Source organism: Oncorhynchus kisutch, linkage group LG4, assembly GCF_002021735.2.
Source record: "Oncorhynchus kisutch isolate 150728-3 linkage group LG4, Okis_V2, whole genome shotgun sequence".
Classification (NCBI taxonomy): Eukaryota; Metazoa; Chordata; class Actinopteri; order Salmoniformes; family Salmonidae; genus Oncorhynchus; species Oncorhynchus kisutch.
Window position 1 is genome coordinate 7,825,068 of NC_034177.2, and position 17,664 is coordinate 7,842,731.

Here is a 17,664-nt window from a genome sequence, read left to right on the forward strand (position 1 = left end):
TGTTGGTTAAGCGCTTGTAAGTAAGCATTTCACTGTAAGGTGAAATTGTATTTGGTGCCTGTGACAATTAAAATTAGACTTGATTTATTGAAAAAGTATTGAAAACAGGGAATAATTTTTACCCCTAGATTTTGTTTTAACAAAATCTGTTTCTCTGAGCAATTGTATTGGTAAAAAAAAAAAAAAAAGAGTACAATTTTTTTTAGCATGTAATATTCGTTCAGTATTTGTATGTTTTTGCTCATCTTTATCAAGGGTGACAATCATTTCAGACATGCCTGTATATCCACACTGCTTCATTGATTGATATATCCAGTTTCATTAAATAAATACTTTGAAAGTTTCTTAATTTCACAGATTTGTAGGTTTATTATGCAACGGAATTAGATGAATCTTACAAAATATGATTTTAACAAACGATCATGATACATCAATGACTCCTTACACAGGCACTTCAGTTAAATGTAGGTCATAGCTGCTGAATTGCTTATTTTGTAAAGTGAGTTACACTAATTGAAGTGAGCCCTAAAAATGGAATGATGAAAATTGACACAGGACATAGTGTGGATTGTGGACACTGCAACAGCTGATTCAGAGTAACTTGTTGCTATGCATATAAGCACCTCAAATCATCCGACCTACTCATTTCATTTTTATTTTTTTATTTTACCTTTTATGTAACTAGGCAAGTCAGTTAAGAACATATTCCTATTTTTAATGACGGCCTTGGAACAGTGGGTTAACTGCCTGTTCAGGGGCAGAACGACAGATTTGTACCTTGTCAGCTCGGGGATTCGAACTTGCAACCTTTCGGTTACTAGTCCAACGCTCTAACCACTAGGCTACCCTGCCGCCCCTATGGCCTTCATCCCAACAGACATTATCCACAGTATGACAATGTCAACATGCCGTTTTGAAAAGAGCACAAATTCCGTGCAGGGGGGGGTTAAATTCGTAAATCAAAGCTTTGGGAGTGTTAAGAGATTACTTAATGCATGTTAAACGGAGTTATCACAGAGAAAATCAAATCTATACTTCTCTCAACTGGATGGGTTCAGACAAATCTGAGACTGACCAAGATTCAAAACCGTTTTAGAACAGGATTTGGGTCAGATTTTCCTCAGGTCACACTGCCAGACTGATGGATTCCAGTTAATACGTTTAAATGAGTTTACCTTTTATCAGATGGTCGGTCTGCTAAAAGGGTAGACTCAGCAATATGAAATGATCATGCAGAACAGGATGACAACCAACTATTAGCTTGAGGCACGCCACACTTTTTAATGATTTCATATTGCTGAGTGTACCTTTTAATACTTAAAAAGGTGCACCTGCAGACTCCACATGGATTCAACATCATTGGATTGGTGAAAGCACTGGCTGAAGGGAAAATAAATCGGGACACAGCCAATGAAAAGAAAGTGCTCCCTGAAATATCCTTCAAGAGAGACTGCTTCCCTTAAACCTCTTGGGCTTGAAGACCAGAATCCTGGGCGGCATTCTGAAACCACCTCTTCTCCACCACCTCCTTGCCCAGTTCCCAAAGTCGGCAAAGATGGCGGATGCCCGTCTTGGTGGTGATCATGAGGTAATCTTTGTTCTCCGGGTGCTGCACCACAGTGTGGCGGGCAACAACCAGGGACTGGCAGAAGCGACAGAGCACCAGCAGGTAGAGTGCGTCCCTCTCGGCTTCGTTGAGGGGAATAACACTCTCCCAGCCGGCTAGCACGTCTCTTGCCACATCCAGAGATGTGGGGTTCTCGATCATCATGTACATGATGGTGATGGCCAGCTCGAACACGTAGTAGCCGCTGCTCATGTCCCCAAAGTCCAGGATGCCAGAGATTTTGTAGGCGGTTGAATCGTCTGGTTGCACCAAGATGTTGTGGTCATTGAAGTCACCATGGTTGATGCCTACATAGAGACAAATGCATGTTTACTTGACATATCAAATATGCGCAGACGTTTGCTCAAATAGTAATTCAAATCGTTCAAATGTTTTGAGCGTTTGCGTGAGTCTACCTAGAGTACCAAATGGGCGTGGTTTGTACTTTTCGTGGCCAATTTCATTGGTTCCATTGCACTGAGTAAACTCAATAATGCCCAGTGAAAGTTTGAAAGAAAACCAATACTATTTGACCCCAGGTTTGATTTCACCGCTCAGTTATAAACCATTACATTCTCCACCTGCATTCAGTACCTGACCTGTCAATCATTACAACAGACTGGTTACTTTGTTAAAATGAAGGTCATATTTATTGTGGCATGCAATGGAAAACAAAACCTGTGCCTCTTGATGAACTCGTCCACGCTGTTCAAGTCTGTTTTCTTCCATTTGAACCAGGTCTATCAAAAGAGAGAGCTCTGACAGAACAGCTGGTGAAGGGAGAGACTCACACTTGCGGAAGGAGCCGAGTTTGGGCTGAACACAAGTCTTGTACAGTTGGATGACTGACTTGACCACCTGCTGTACAGGATCCCCGTCCATTAGATGGAGGTACGGCTCCAGCAGAGGGATGTTGGACAGACTCCAGATGAACTTCTCCCTCTGTAGTACATGGAGTTGAGGATGCTCCATCTATGAAAACAGACTCATCAACCGGGAACTGTTTTTTTTTAAACATGCCGTTGTACAGCTATGAGCAATTATGTATTATGTTTTTTAATTAACACTGAAATATTTGTTTGCCAATCAATCGTTATATATATATAATATATAAACCAAAAGTCCTTGAAATCATCTGATAGAGCATGCAGGGAAATGGGGGTAAAATCATGACAGTATTTTGTTAGGTCGACATTTAGAGGTGCGTTCAAAGCTCACATTCAAAGACAAACAATCCAGCATATAAACAAGTATTGTAATACGGCCTTCAGTATTACTCTATGTCCAATGCATATTTCAATCCATTGTGACAATTTCAAATTGACAGAACCCATTTTCTTGCTCTCTATGTACGAGAAATGTATTCACTCACACAGAATAAGCATCAACCTCCTAGAATAATATGTATTGTGATGGTTTTTCAACAGCTTCCAAAAACACTGCTAATTTTGTTTGCCCTGAGAACAAACCTAACAATTTTTTTTTTAAAGATGACACTTTACTGGCTTCATTCTTTACTTGAAATGCGAATATGACACGTGCTTCTACACCTGCATTGCTTGCTGTTTGGGGTTTTAGGCTGGGTTTCTGTACAGCACTTTGAGATAATCAGCTGATGTACGAAGGGCTATATAAATACACTTGATTTGACACTGAGACACTCATAAAAATTGTGTTTTGAAATGGTTTCATATCAATTCCTTTTGCATCCAAGAAGCTCTCATGAAAAAGGGTATTTTATTTCCTCATGAATGATACTGAATAAATGTGTTATAAAAAAAGGTTTTATGAATGATACTACAAGGGGGTCATGCAGTGCTTCATTTGTAAAAATATATATTTATTTTATTTATTTATTATTATTTATTTTTTTAAATCGGGAGGGTGGGAGCAAAAAAGTGACCTGGTGGTCTCGGAGGTACCGGAATGCATGAAAAAGTGACCTGGTGGTCTCGGAGGTACCGGAATGCATGAAAAAGTGACCTGGTGGTCTCGGAGGTACCGGAATGCATGAAAAAGTGACCTGGTGGTCTCGGAGGTACCGGAATGCATGAAAAAGTGACCTGGTGGTCTCGGAGGTACCGGAATGCATGAAAAAGTGACCTGGTGGTCTCGGAGGTACCGGAATGCATGAAAAAGTGACCTGGTGGTCTCGGAGGTACCGGAATGCATGAAAAAGTGACCTGGTGGTCTCGGAGGTACCGGAATGCATGAAAAAGTGACCTGGTGGTCTCGGAGGTACCGGAATGCATGAAAAAGTGACCTGGTGGTCTCGGAGGTACCGGAATGCATGAAAAAGTGACCTGGTGGTCTCGGAGGTACCGGAATGCATGAAAAAGTGACCTGGTGGTCTCGGAGGTACCGGAATGCATGAAAAAGTGACCTGGTGGTCTCGGAGGTACCGGAATGCATGAAAAAGTGACCTGGTGGTCTCGGAGGTACCGGAATGCATGAAAAAGTGACCTGGTGGTCTCGGAGGTACCGGAATGCATGAAAAAGTGACCTGGTGGTCTCGGAGGTACCGGAATGCATGAAAAAGTGACCTGGTGGTCTCGGAGGTACCGGAATGCATGAAAAAGTGACCTGGTGGTCTCGGAGGTACCGGAATGCATGAAAAAGTGACCTGGTGGTCTCGGAGGTACCGGAATGCATGAAAAAGTGACCTGGTGGTCTCGGAGGTACCGGAATGCATGAAAAAGTGACCTGGTGGTCTCGGAGGTACCGGAATGCATGAAAAAGTGACCTGGTGGTCTCGGAGGTACCGGAATGCATGAAAAAGTGACCTGGTGGTCTCGGAGGTACCGGAATGCATGAAAAAGTGACCTGGTGGTCTCGGAGGTACCGGAATGCATGAAAAAGTGACCTGGTGGTCTCGGAGGTACCGGAATGCATGAAAAAGTGACCTGGTGGTCTCGGAGGTACCGGAATGCATGAAAAAGTGACCTGGTGGTCTCGGAGGTACCGGAATGCATGAAAAAGTGACCTGGTGGTCTCGGAGGTACCGGAATGCATGAAAAAGTGACCTGGTGGTCTCGGAGGTACCGGAATGCATGAAAAAGTGACCTGGTGGTCTCGGAGGTACCGGAATGCATGAAAAAGTGACCTGGTGGTCTCGGAGGTACCGGAATGCATGAAAAAGTGACCTGGTGGTCTCGGAGGTACCGGAATGCATGAAAAAGTGACCTGGTGGTCTCGGAGGTACCGGAATGCATGAAAAAGTGACCTGGTGGTCTCGGAGGTACCGGAATGCATGAAAAAGTGACCTGGTGGTCTCGGAGGTACCGGAATGCATGAAAAAGTGACCTGGTGGTCTCGGAGGTACCGGAATGCATGAAAAAGTGACCTGGTGGTCTCGGAGGTACCGGAATGCATGAAAAAGTGACCTGGTGGTCTCGGAGGTACCGGAATGCATGAAAAAGTGACCTGGTGGTCTCGGAGGTACCGGAATGCATGAAAAAGTGACCTGGTGGTCTCGGAGGTACCGGAATGCATGAAAAAGTGACCTGGTGGTCTCGGAGGTACCGGAATGCATGAAAAAGTGACCTGGTGGTCTCGGAGGTACCGGAATGCATGAAAAAGTGACCTGGTGGTCTCGGAGGTACCGGAATGCATGAAAAAGTGACCTGGTGGTCTCGGAGGTACCGGAATGCATGAAAAAGTGACCTGGTGGTCTCGGAGGTACCGGAATGCATGAAAAAGTGACCTGGTGGTCTCGGAGGTACCGGAATGCATGAAAAAGTGACCTGGTGGTCTCGGAGGTACCGGAATGCATGAAAAAGTGACCTGGTGGTCTCGGAGGTACCGGAATGCATGAAAAAGTGACCTGGTGGTCTCGGAGGTACCGGAATGCATGAAAAAGTGACCTGGTGGTCTCGGAGGTACCGGAATGCATGAAAAAGTGACCTGGTGGTCTCGGAGGTACCGGAATGCATGAAAAAGTGACCTGGTGGTCTCGGAGGTACCGGAATGCATGAAAAAGTGACCTGGTGGTCTCGGAGGTACCGGAATGCATGAAAAAGTGACCTGGTGGTCTCGGAGGTACCGGAATGCATGAAAAAGTGACCTGGTGGTCTCGGAGGTACCGGAATGCATGAAAAAGTGACCTGGTGGTCTCGGAGGTACCGGAATGCATGAAAAAGTGACCTGGTGGTCTCGGAGGTACCGGAATGCATGAAAAAGTGACCTGGTGGTCTCGGAGGTACCGGAATGCCATGAAAAAGTGACCTGGTGGTCTCGGAGGTACCGGAATGCATGAAAAAGTGACCTGGTGGTCTCGGAGGTACCGGAATGCATGAAAAAGTGACCTGGTGGTCTCGGAGGTACCGGAATGCATGAAAAAGTGACCTGTGGTCCTCGGAGGTACCGGAATGCATGAAAAAGTGACCTGGTGGTCTCGGAGGTACCGGAATGCATGAAAAAGTGACCTGGTGGTCTCGGAGGTACCGGAATGCATGAAAAAGTGACCTGGTGGTCTCGGAGGTACCGGAATGCATGAAAAAGTGACCTGGTGGTCTCGGAGGTACCGGAATGCATGAAAAAGTGACCTGGTGGTCTCGGAGGTACCGGAATGCATGAAAAAGTGACCTGGTGGTCTCGGAGGTACCGGAATGCATGAAAAAGTGACCTGGTGGTCTCGGAGGTACCGGAATGCATGAAAAAGTGACCTGGTGGTCTCGGAGGTACCGGAATGCATGAAAAAGTGACCTGGTGGTCTCGGAGGTACCGGAATGCATGAAAAAGTGACCTGGTGGTCTCGGAGGTACCGGAATGCATGAAAAAGTGACCTGGTGGTCTCGGAGGTACCGGAATGCATGAAAAAGTGACCTGGTGGTCTCGGAGGTACCGGAATGCATGAAAAGTGACCTGGTGGTCTCGGAGGTACCGGAATGCATGAAAAAGTGACCTGGTGGTCTCGGAGGTACCGGAATGCATGAAAAAGTGACCTGGTGGTCTCGGAGGTACCGGAATGCATGAAAAAGTGACCTGGTGGTCTCGGAGGTACCGGAATGCATGAAAAAGTGACCTGGTGGTCTCGGAGGTACCGGAATGCATGAAAAAGTGACCTGGTGGTCTCGGAGGTACCGGAATGCATGAAAAAGTGACCTGGTGGTCTCGGAGGTACCGGAATGCATGAAAAAGTGACCTGGTGGTCTCGGAGGTACCGGAATGCATGAAAAAGTGACCTGGTGGTCTCGGAGGTACCGGAATGCATGAAAAAGTGACCTGGTGGTCTCGGAGGTACCGGAATGCATGAAAAAGTGACCTGGTGGTCTCGGAGGTACCGGAATGCATGAAAAAGTGACCTGGTGGTCTCGGAGGTACCGGAATGCATGAAAAAGGAACATAACTTTTATAATAAAGTATTTATTATTATTATTTATTTCTTTATTATTTATTTATCATTTATCATTCGTACCGTCGCGCTTACAGAAGTTGCACAATTTTAGTAGCCTAGGGTCTGGGAAAAAAATGTTGTTTTATATAAAAACATTTCATGCATCATTTTACATGAGTGGAGACTGGCAGAATCTTTCTTTTTTTAAAACACTGCACAAATGATCGAAATGACAGGCTACTGACAAACAGATCAATAAAAAAACGACCTTGTCTTGAATCCATCAATAACCTAGGCCTAGGTCTGTGGTGAGATATATTGTACAGTACGCAGAGACAATTATAGTCCCAAAAAAGCTTTCCAGTTTCACTGACTCACCCACTTATGCACAGCTCACTCACCAGCGATGGCCTCGCTCTCATACCCAAAGCCTCTCTCTTGTTTAACTTTGTAAAACAATACTGTTCGTGTTATAGGCCTATTTGGAAGTTGATATAATATATGTCGTATCCTACAGTTGACAGATTAGTCTTCTCTTTTCAGCAGAAGCCATTTGCTTTCCAACCTGTGTTAGCCCACGATTGTAGTTGAAATATTTCAAAAGGCTTGTTTTGTCTGCATGCTTTTCACTGACAGATTGGCCCCTAAGTTCCCAACCGAATTGTTTGGGCTACACACTGGACTACAGGAGCGCTTTTCTCTCTCTCTCTCTCTCTCACCACAGCAACGGCCACATAGTAGGTCTATATAGGGTTGCAAACAGTGAAAATATTTTTGACGTCACGGGACATCATTTAATTGAGGTGTTATGTCTTACCCTCTTCAAGTTAAAATGTTGCCAACCGAACTGTATGCACTTTAAATAGCAACATTTGCAAACATTAGCCTACTTGAACGCACCTCAGGCAGACTAATTGAAGATAATCATACTTCCTGCAGGACTGTGTCCATCTTGGCGGCCATTTTGCCAGCTTCATACAGGATCTGTGGAGAGCAGGGCACTTTGGTGATGGTGGTCCCCGGTAAATAGGTCAGCAGTCTCACCACGTACTTCTGCATGCCAAAGCCGCAGTCTACCAGGGAAAAATAAAAAATAGTAATTGGAAGAGATCTGCAGCCCTCTGGGGGAAATTGGAATATAAGCTCATCCTGTTTCACCACCTCCTTGTCAACAAAGATCAAATTAAATCTGCCTCTAGATGCTTGGCAATGTAGATTTTAAAAAGCAGCTCTGACTGTTAACGTTAACCTAGCCAGAGGTAATAATTAGAGGTCGACCGATTATGATCTTTCAACGCCGATACCAATACAGATTATTGGAGCTCCAACAAGGCCGATACCGATTAAATCGGCCGATTTTAATTTTATTTTTAAAGGTATTTGTAATAATGACAATTACAACAATACTGAATGAACACTTATTTTAACTTAATATAATACATCAATAAAATCAATTTAGCCTCAAGTCAGTAATGAAACATGTTCAATTTGGTTTAAATAATGCAAAAACAAAGTGTTGGAGAAGAAAGTAAAAGTGCAATATGTTCCATGTAAAACATGTGCCATGTAAGAAAGCTAACGTTTCAGTTCCTTGCTCAGAACATGAGAACATATGAAAGCTGGTGGTTCCTTTTAACATGAGTCTTCAATATTCCCAGGTAAGAACTTTTAGGTTGTAGTTATTATAGGAATTATAGGACTATTTCCCTCTATACCATTTGTATTTAATTAACCGTTGACTATTGGATGTTCTTATAGTCACTTTAGTATTGCCAGTGTAACAGTATAGCTTCCGTCCCTCTCCTCGCTCCTCCCCGGGCTCAAACCAGCAACACAACGACAACAGCCACCACATCGAAGCAGCGTTACCCATGCAGAGCAAGGGAAACAACCACCCCAAGGCTCAGAGCGAGTAGCGATCGCTAACTAGCCAGCCATTTCACGTCGGTTACACCAGCTCATCTCGGGAGTTGATCGGCTTGATGTCATAAACAGCACAATGCTTGACGCACAACGGAGAGCTGCTGGCAAAACGCTGTTTGAATTCATGTTTACGCGCCTGCTTCTGCCTACCTCCGCTCATTCAGATACTTAGATACTTGTATGCTCAGTCAGATTATATGCAACACAGGACACACTAGATAATATCTAGTAATATCATCAACCATGTGTAGTTAACTAGTAATTATGACTGATTGTTTTTTTATAGGATAAGTTTAATGCTAGCTAGCAACTTACCTTGGCTTACTGCATTTGTGTAACAGGCAGTCTCCTTGTGGAGTGCAACGAGAGAGGCAGGTCGATATTGCGTTGGACTAGTTAACTGTAAGGTTGCAAGATTGGATCCCCCGAGCTGACAAGGTGAAAATCTGGTCGTTATTGCGTTGGACTAGTTAACTGTAAGGTTGCAATATTGGATCCCCCGAGCTGACAAGGTGAAAATCTGTCGTTCTGCCCCTGAACGAGGCAGTTAACTCCACCATTTCTAGGCAGTCATTGAAAATAAGAATGTGTTCTTAACTGACTTGCCAAGTTAAATACAGATTAAATAAAGGTGTAAACAAATAAAATAAAATAGGCACCCAGAAATACCGATTTCCGATTGTTATAAAAACTTGAAATCGGCCCTAATTAAATTGGCCATTCCGATTAAATCAGTCGACCTCTAGTAATAATACTCAGACTCCTCAACATTAAAATGCAGTGCAACTGGTATGATTTCAGTTTGACCTCTTATTGAAGGTTTCCCCCAGGTCTGATTCTCTAGTGCTGCAGTATTGAAGGTTTCCCCCCCAGGTCTGATTCTCTAGTGCTGCAGTATTGAAGGTGTCCCCAGGTCTGAATCTCTAGTGCTGCAGTATTGAAGGTTTCCCCCCCAGGTCTGATTCTCTAGTGCTGCAGTATTGAAGGTTTCCCCCCCAGGTCTGATTCTCTAGTGATGCAGTATTGAAGGTTTCCCCAGGTCTGATTCTCTAGTGATGCAGTATTGAAGGTTTCCCCCCCAGGTCTGATTCTCTAGTGCTGCAGTATTGAAGGTTTCCCCAGGTCTGATTCTCTAGTGCTGCAGTATTGAAGGTCCCCCCCCAGGTCTGATTCTCTAGTGCTGCAGTATTGAAGGTGTCCCCAGGTCTGAATCTCTAGTGCTGCAGTATTGAAGGTTTCCCCCCCAGGTCTGATTCTCTAGTGCTGCAGTATTGAAGATTTGTTTCCCCCGGTCTGATTCTCTAGTGCTGCAGTATTGAAGGTTTCCCCCAGGTCGGATTCTCTAGTGCTGCAGTATTGAAGGTTTCCCCCCCAGGTCTGATTCTCTAGTGCTGCAGTATTGAAGGTTTCCCCAGGTCTGAATCTCTAGTGCTGCAGTATTGAAGGTTTCCCCCCCAGGTCTGATTCTCTAGTGCTGCAGTATTGAAGGTTTCCCCCCCAGGTCTGATTCTCTAGTGATGCAGTATTGAAGGTTTCCCCCCCAGGTCTGATTCTCTAGTGCTGCAGTATTGAAGGTTTCCCCCCCAGGTCTGATTCTCTAGTGCAGCAGTATTGAAGGTTTCCCCCCCAGGTCTGATTCTCTAATGCTGCAGTATTGAAGGTTTCCCCCCCAGGTCTGATTCTCTAGTGATGCACTATTGAAGGTTTCCCCCCCAGGTCTGATTCTCTAGTGCTGCAGTATTGAAGGTTTCCCCAGGTCTGATTCTCTAGTGCTGCAGTATTGAAGGTTTCCCCCAGGTCTGATTCTCTAGTGATGCAGTATTGAAGATTTCCCCAGGTCTGATTCTCTAGTGCTGCAGTATTGAAGGTTTCCCCCCCAGGTCTGATTCTCTAGTGATGCAGTATTGAAGGTTTCCCCAGGTCTGACTCTCTAGTGATGCAGTATTGAAGGTTTCCCCAGGTCTGACTCTCTAGTGATGCAGTATTGAAGGTTTCCCCAGGTCTGATTCTCTAGTGATGCAGTATTGAAGGTTTCCCCAGGTCTGATTCTCTAGTGCTGCAGTATTGAAGGTTTCCCCCAGGTCTGATTCTCTAGTGATGCAGTATTGAAGATTTCCCCAGGTCTGATTCTCTAGTGCTGCAGTATTGAAGGTTTCCCCCCCAGGTCTGATTCTCTAGTGATGCAGTATTGAAGGTTTCCCCAGGTCTGACTCTCTAGTGATGCAGTATTGAAGGTTTCCCCAGGTCTGACTCTCTAGTGATGCAGTATTGAAGGTTTCCCCCCCAGGTCTGATTCTCTAGTGCTGCAGTATTGAAGGTTTCCCCAGGTCTGACTCTCTAGTGATGCAGTATTGAAGGTTTCCCCAGGTCTGACTCTCTAGTGATGCAGTATTGAAGGTTTCCCCAGGTCTGATTCTCTAGTGATGCAGTATTGAAGGTTTCCCCCCCAGGTCTGATTCTCTAGTGCTGCAGTATTGAAGGTTTCCCCAGGTCTGACTCTCTAGTGATGCAGTATTGAAGGTTTCCCCCCCAGGTCTGATTCTCTAGTGATGCAGTATTGAAGGTTTCCCCTGGTCTGATTCTCTAGTGATGCAGTATTGAAGGTTTCCCCTGGTCTGATTCTCTAGTGATGTAGTATTGAAGGTTTCCCCTGGTCTGATTCTCTAGTGATGCAGTATTGAAGGTTTCCCCGGGTCTGACTCTCTAGTGATGCAGTATTGAAGGTTTCCCCTGGTCTGACTCTCTAGTGATGCAGTATTGAAGGTTTCCCCTGGTCTGATTCTCTAGTGATGCAGTATTGTTATTAATATTTCCAGAAACTAAATATAACTTTTACACCAGGCGAAACAAACTCAAATTGCTGGACGGCCAAGTGTCTGTATATGCAAGTTCACTCCTCCCTTATACTTGAAAGATCAATTAAGGTCACCGATTAGTTATGAACTGCCCTAACCTGGTTGTCTGGGTCTTAAATTGGACAAATTCACAAGATATAAAGCAGACACGATTACAAGCATACCCATAACATGATGCAGCCACCACTATGCTTGAAATATGGAGTGGTACTCAGTAATGTGTTGTATTGGATTTGGCCACAAACACTTTGAATTCATGACAAAAAGTTAATTGTTTTGCCACATTTCTTGCAGTACTAGTGCCTTGTTGCAAACAGGATGCTGCCCCTATGTTATTTAGGTTAGTATTGTGGAGTAACTATAATGTTGTTGATTCATCCTCAGTTTTCTCCTATCACAGACATTAAATTCAGTAACTGTTTTAAAGTGGGCATTGGCCTCATGGTGAAATCCCTGAGCAGTTTCCTTCCTCTCCGGCAACTGAGTTAGGAAGGACGCGTGTATCTTTGAGTGACTGGGTGTATTGATACACCCTGCAAAGTGTAATTAATAATTTCACCATTCTCAAAGGGATGTGTAATGTCTGCTTTAAAAAAAATTAGGTGTCCTTTGCGAGGCATTGAAAAACCTCCCTGGTCTTTGTGTTCGAAATTCACTGCTCGACTATGGAACTTCAAACATCATTTTGTGTGTGGGGTACAGAGATGAGGTAGTAATTTTAAAAATCATGTTAAAACTATTGCACACAGAGTGAGTCCATGTAAACTACGTGACTTAAGCACATTTTTACTCAACTTATTTTGCTTGCCATAACAAACGTGTTGAATATTTAAAATGACTCAAGAGATTTCAACTTTTCATTAATTAGTTAATTAACATTTCAAAAACATTATTCCACTTTGATGGGGTAGTGTGTGTAGGCTAGTGACGAAAAAATATAAATGTAATCAATTTTAAATTCAGGCTGTAAAAACTAATTGTGGAAAAGGTCAAGGGGTGGAAATACATTTAGAATGCAATATATACAGTCAAAAGTTCGGACACACCTACTCGTTCAAGGGTTTCTTTATTTGTACTATTTTCGACATTGTAAAATAAAAGACATCAAACCTATTGTTGGAATTGGCTAAACTTTGAACATTGAGATATTAAATAAATGATAGGAAAGCAGCAATGAATCAAAGGAGTAAGAGAGACAGGGTTTTATGTCAGAAGTTAAGGGTTCTCTGAAGAAAGACAGAAGAGTTTGGAATGTGTTGGGTGGATGAGAGGTGAGCAACGTGTTGATATAGGGAAGACAGATGCACATCTGTGGATTAGGTGGAGGGGTTGAGGTCAGGAGGTGAGGACAGATTCCCTTAAGGGAGTAATAAGGGTTTGGTATCCTGTTACCATTTTCCTGTTGAATCATAAGATGTGAGGATTGGAGAGAAGGAGGAGTGTCTTAAGTGGGATGTATATAACTGTGATGGTGAGAAATGTTTTGCTGTATGAAATTACAGCTGTACAGAACCGTTGGGAAGAATTAAACTTGGTTAAAGCTTCTCTAGTGTCCGTGAGTTATTTACTCTGAAATATAAAGAACCTAACAGATGGCGAGCTTGCCAGGAGTTCACCACGAATTATAGTCAAACCAAAGAGTCCAGATCAGTGGAGCAGAGCTGGCAACAAACAATGTAGGTTAGTTCCTATATCTGTTTGCATTCATTTTGACATCTTGGAGAGATGAGAATCGTTGGCTGAACTAATTATGGGATACGAAGAGCCAAAGTTGAATTCTATAGGCCCATTGTGTAACGACCAGTCATAGCTTTATAGTAAATGGTAAGGCCCGGAAAGTAAACTCATACAGGCTGGTACCTGTAGGGTAAGTCCTACTAGTACTATAAAGTCCTAGGACTTACCCTTTACCTACTATAATGTCCCGGAAGGTGAACCTGCGAAGGGTAAGTCCTAGGAGGTATATCCGGCGAGATTGGTTCCTTACATAAACTATAACGGGGTGAGAGTCTAGTTGTAGTAGCCATAAAAGTGTGAATGGGAGGTTAGTTGTGTTCCCCTGTTGGGGTGGTGAATCATGGCAGATTATGTGGAAATAGGAAGACAAGTGTGAACAATTTTGGTGGCGTGTGTTATCAATAATAGGGATATGGGTGGTGATACGGCACCAAGCCATTAAAGAAATCCGTATTCTCCAGTAATAAATACACAGACGCTATGGTATCGGTTCTAATACATTGTATTATTAAGTGCCGTCACTAATGAATTATTATCTGGGAGAAGTGTGTAGTGCTATCTTAGAAAATAGTTAATAGAAGTGTATTATAGACGGGAGTGTTTAGAGAATAACTATTGATATGGCGACAAACAGACCTGTTTCTCCCTGTAATATAGAGCTAGCAGAGTTGAATAAAGCCATGGAGGTGCTAAAAGAAGAGCATTCTACCAATGCGGCTGGAATATGGGAAGAATTTAGCATATTAGATTAAAAAAAATTCCTGCTGACAGGGAATTCAAATAAATAAAAAAATTAAATACAGGGGAGGCAATTATGACTTGGCATAAAAACATAACAGAAACAGCTCCATATACCAGCATTTTGATGTCAGCATTCTATCAACACCATACGCATAACGATAAACCCAGAATGAGTAACACCAGTACACCACTACAGAAGGACTGGGAATGGGAGTGCATTGATAGAATTTGCACTTCTACTTTGATGGCTGGTTTTAACCCTGTGATCAAAACGGTAATTGTGGGGGTAGTAGATTTAATTCAAGACGATGTTTTGAGAGTGGATTATGACTCCACTCACCTCGCAGACATCCGAGGGGTTAATAGGGCCATAGAGAAAATCACTAACTATAGTTTCAATGGCAGAGAATAGACTAAGAAACATAGAGAAAACCCTTCAAAGCGTAAGGATATGGCCCCACATGTAAAAACGGGGAGCTATCGGCATTGGAAGCCTGAGTGTAAAAGGTGACACTGGAACCTAGTGCATTAGCAGGAAATGCAGCTATACAAGAGTTTGCATCTTTTTCAAAAGAGCAACAATTTATCATTTTGAGATTAGCACTTCCATCCAGCGTGTATAGTCTCTGTTCGATCGATAAGTGGTTCATAGGGATTACAGTTTCTATGTGATGGAGGACAAGACATATGAGGTCACGTTTTACCAAACACTTTTAGTAGAGTACCGATGGGATTTACACAAAGTCCCACCTGAGCCCTAGGACCATGCCCCAGGACTACCTGACATGATGACTCCTTGCTGTCCCCAGTCCACCTGGCCGTGCTGCTGCTCCAGTTTCAACTGTTCTGCCTCATTATTATACGACCATGCTGGTCATTTATGAACATTTGAACATCTTGGCCATGTTCTGTTATAATCTCTACCCGGCACAGCCAGAAGAGGACTGGCCACCCCACATAGCCTGGTTCCTCTCTAGGTTTCTTCCTAGGTTTTGGCCTTTCTAGGGAGTTTTTCCTTGCCACCGTGCTTCTACACCTGCATTGCTTGCTGTTTGGGGTTTTAGGCTGGGTTTCTGTACAGCACTTTGAGATATCAGCTGATGTACGAAGGGCTATATAAATACATTTGATTTGGTATCATTTTGCATTGAAACAATCGTTAAAAGATGCAGTCTATCACAGTGCCATCCGTTTTGACACCAAAGCCCCATATACTACCCACCACTGCGACCTGTACGCTCTTGTTGGCTGGCCCTCGCTTCATATTAGTCACCAAACTCACTGGCTCCAGGTTATCTATAAGACCCTGCTAGGTAAAGTCCCGCCTTATCTCAGCTCACTGGTCACCATAGCAGCACCCACCCATAGCACGCGCTCCAGCAAATGTATTTCACTGGTCACCCCCAGGGCCAATTCCTCCTTTGGCCGGCTCTTGTTCCAGTTCTCTGCTGCCAATGACTGGAACGAACTACAAACATCTCTGAAACTGGAAACACTTATCCCTCACTAGCTTTAAGCACCAACTGTCAGAGCAGCTCACAGATCACTGCACATAGCCCATCTATAAATAGCCCAAACAACTACCTCATCCCCTACTGTATTTATTTAGCTCCCTTGCACCCCAGTATTTCTACTTTTGTTGGATCCTGTGTTTTACATTATAGCCATTAGATATATATGATTAAATATTATCTGATGTTGGTTGTGTGAGGTGTCTGCATTTGTGCACTGGAGCATCATTATGAGATTAAACAACTGCTTACTACTTGCCTGTTTGTGTGTGACAAGAACTGAGTAACATGGTGTGACCTGCATGTTGCAAAACTGTAGATAACAGCCCAGCAGATGCTTTGTCCTTGTGTTTGTATGTAACAATATTGAGCACATGGTGTGACTTGCTGCATCTTACAAAGTTGTGATAGGGAGGGGTGGTCATCACAAGGTTTAACTGAGATGGAAAAATACTGAACAACACAATAGCAGGAACTGAGCAACTGTTCTAACTAGGCTGCGATACCAGAACAGTAAGGATCTATACATCGAGGAGGGAGAACTCCAAGAAGCACCAAGAGGCGGGGACCCGCCTGAGCGCCTGCAATAGGCTGGGCAAGTTTAAACCACGCCCAGTCTCTACTGTGATAGACAGTTCCAACACGTCTGTTGGCCTATCACAGTATAAAGAATACTGTTTACATACATCTTGTCAGTTCTCTGTTCTGCCCTGCGTTGTATTACAGTGAGGCCGAATATACGAAAGTTGCATTTGCCATTTATTACTTAGCTAATAAAAAATACATAGTATAAAATCGGTGACTCATTGTTATATTTATCCTGATACCAGATTTGAATTTATGCAACTCTAACACTTTGCACATTCATCTACTGCAAATCTACCATTCGTGTTTTTAATTGCTATATTGTAGTTACGTTGCCACTGTGGCCTTTTTATTGCCTTTACCTCCTTTATCGCACCCCATTTGCTCACATTGTATATAGACTTGTTTTTGTACTGTATGTTTGTTTTACTTCATGTGTAACTGTTGTTGAATGTGTTGAACTGCTTTGCTTTATCTTGGTCGCAGTCGCAGTTGTAAATGAGAACTTGTTCTCAACTTGCCTACCTGGTTAAACAAAGTTAAGATAAATAAATAGGGTGTCAATGGTAGGTTCTGTGTTGGTACAATACGTGGATGATTTGTTATTAGCGTCAAAAGACGAAGAAACTCATGCGAGACCTCACCACATTGGCGGAATAGGGTCATATAGCATCGTATGAGCGAGCACAACTAGCAAAGCAAGAAGTAACATATTTGGCATTTTCGATTTCTAAGAGCAAGATACACAAGTGTTTGGCATGGCCAAAACACTCCTCGCACGCTCAGGTACACTTTAGGAGTTTTCAATTTTGTTAGACATTTTATTTAGTCAGTCTCTGAAATTGCTGAGACACTTCCAGAGTTGACGGACGGACAGGGGGGGGGGGGGGGGGGGTCCAAAACCTAGGCCTGACTTGTAAGAGACAGCATTGGAATCTGGAAAAGTATTGTATACAGATGGCTCTAGTTCCATGAACACAGAAGGGAACAGAGTAACGGGGTACACTGTGTGGTATGCATTTGGAGTAGTTCATGATTTCGGTACATTGTGGTCACATCGGGGCATGTTAACAGCAACAGGAACACCAATAAAATAAAATGGTCTGGAGGTAGAGACATGATTAGAAGCATGTCAGTTACCCAGTAAATTAGCAGTGGTGAAAAGGTGAAGCTCATACTAGTCGTACAGTTATAAAAAATATATTATTTGTTTTAATCGCCATAGGTAATCGTAAAGCAGACGAAATGGCAGCTGCCTTGGTGAGAGAAAGTGTTAGAGAACCACATGTAAATATTGCGGATTCCAAGCGGTTTTAAAACGGCTCTCTATCCACCGGATGTGTACCAAACTCACTAAAAGTGGCAGTAATA

The 17,664-nt window shown here is 43.5% G+C and overlaps 1 protein-coding gene across 1 annotated transcript in view; it reads right to left on the reverse strand.

The window, feature by feature from the left end:
* Window positions 1-341: 341 nt before the first annotated feature.
* hykk.2 (hydroxylysine kinase, tandem duplicate 2) overlaps window positions 342-17,664 on the reverse strand; it is a 35,288-nt gene continuing 17,965 nt past the window's right edge. The window contains exons 3-5 of the mRNA XM_031822351.1: window positions 7,872-8,014; window positions 2,398-2,578; window positions 342-1,914 (exon numbers count right to left, since the gene is read on the reverse strand). Coding sequence (XP_031678211.1) covers window positions 1,460-1,914; window positions 2,398-2,578; window positions 7,872-8,014 — 779 coding nt within the window. The 3' untranslated portion in view covers window positions 342-1,459. The remainder of the gene's footprint in view (window positions 1,915-2,397; window positions 2,579-7,871; window positions 8,015-17,664) is intronic.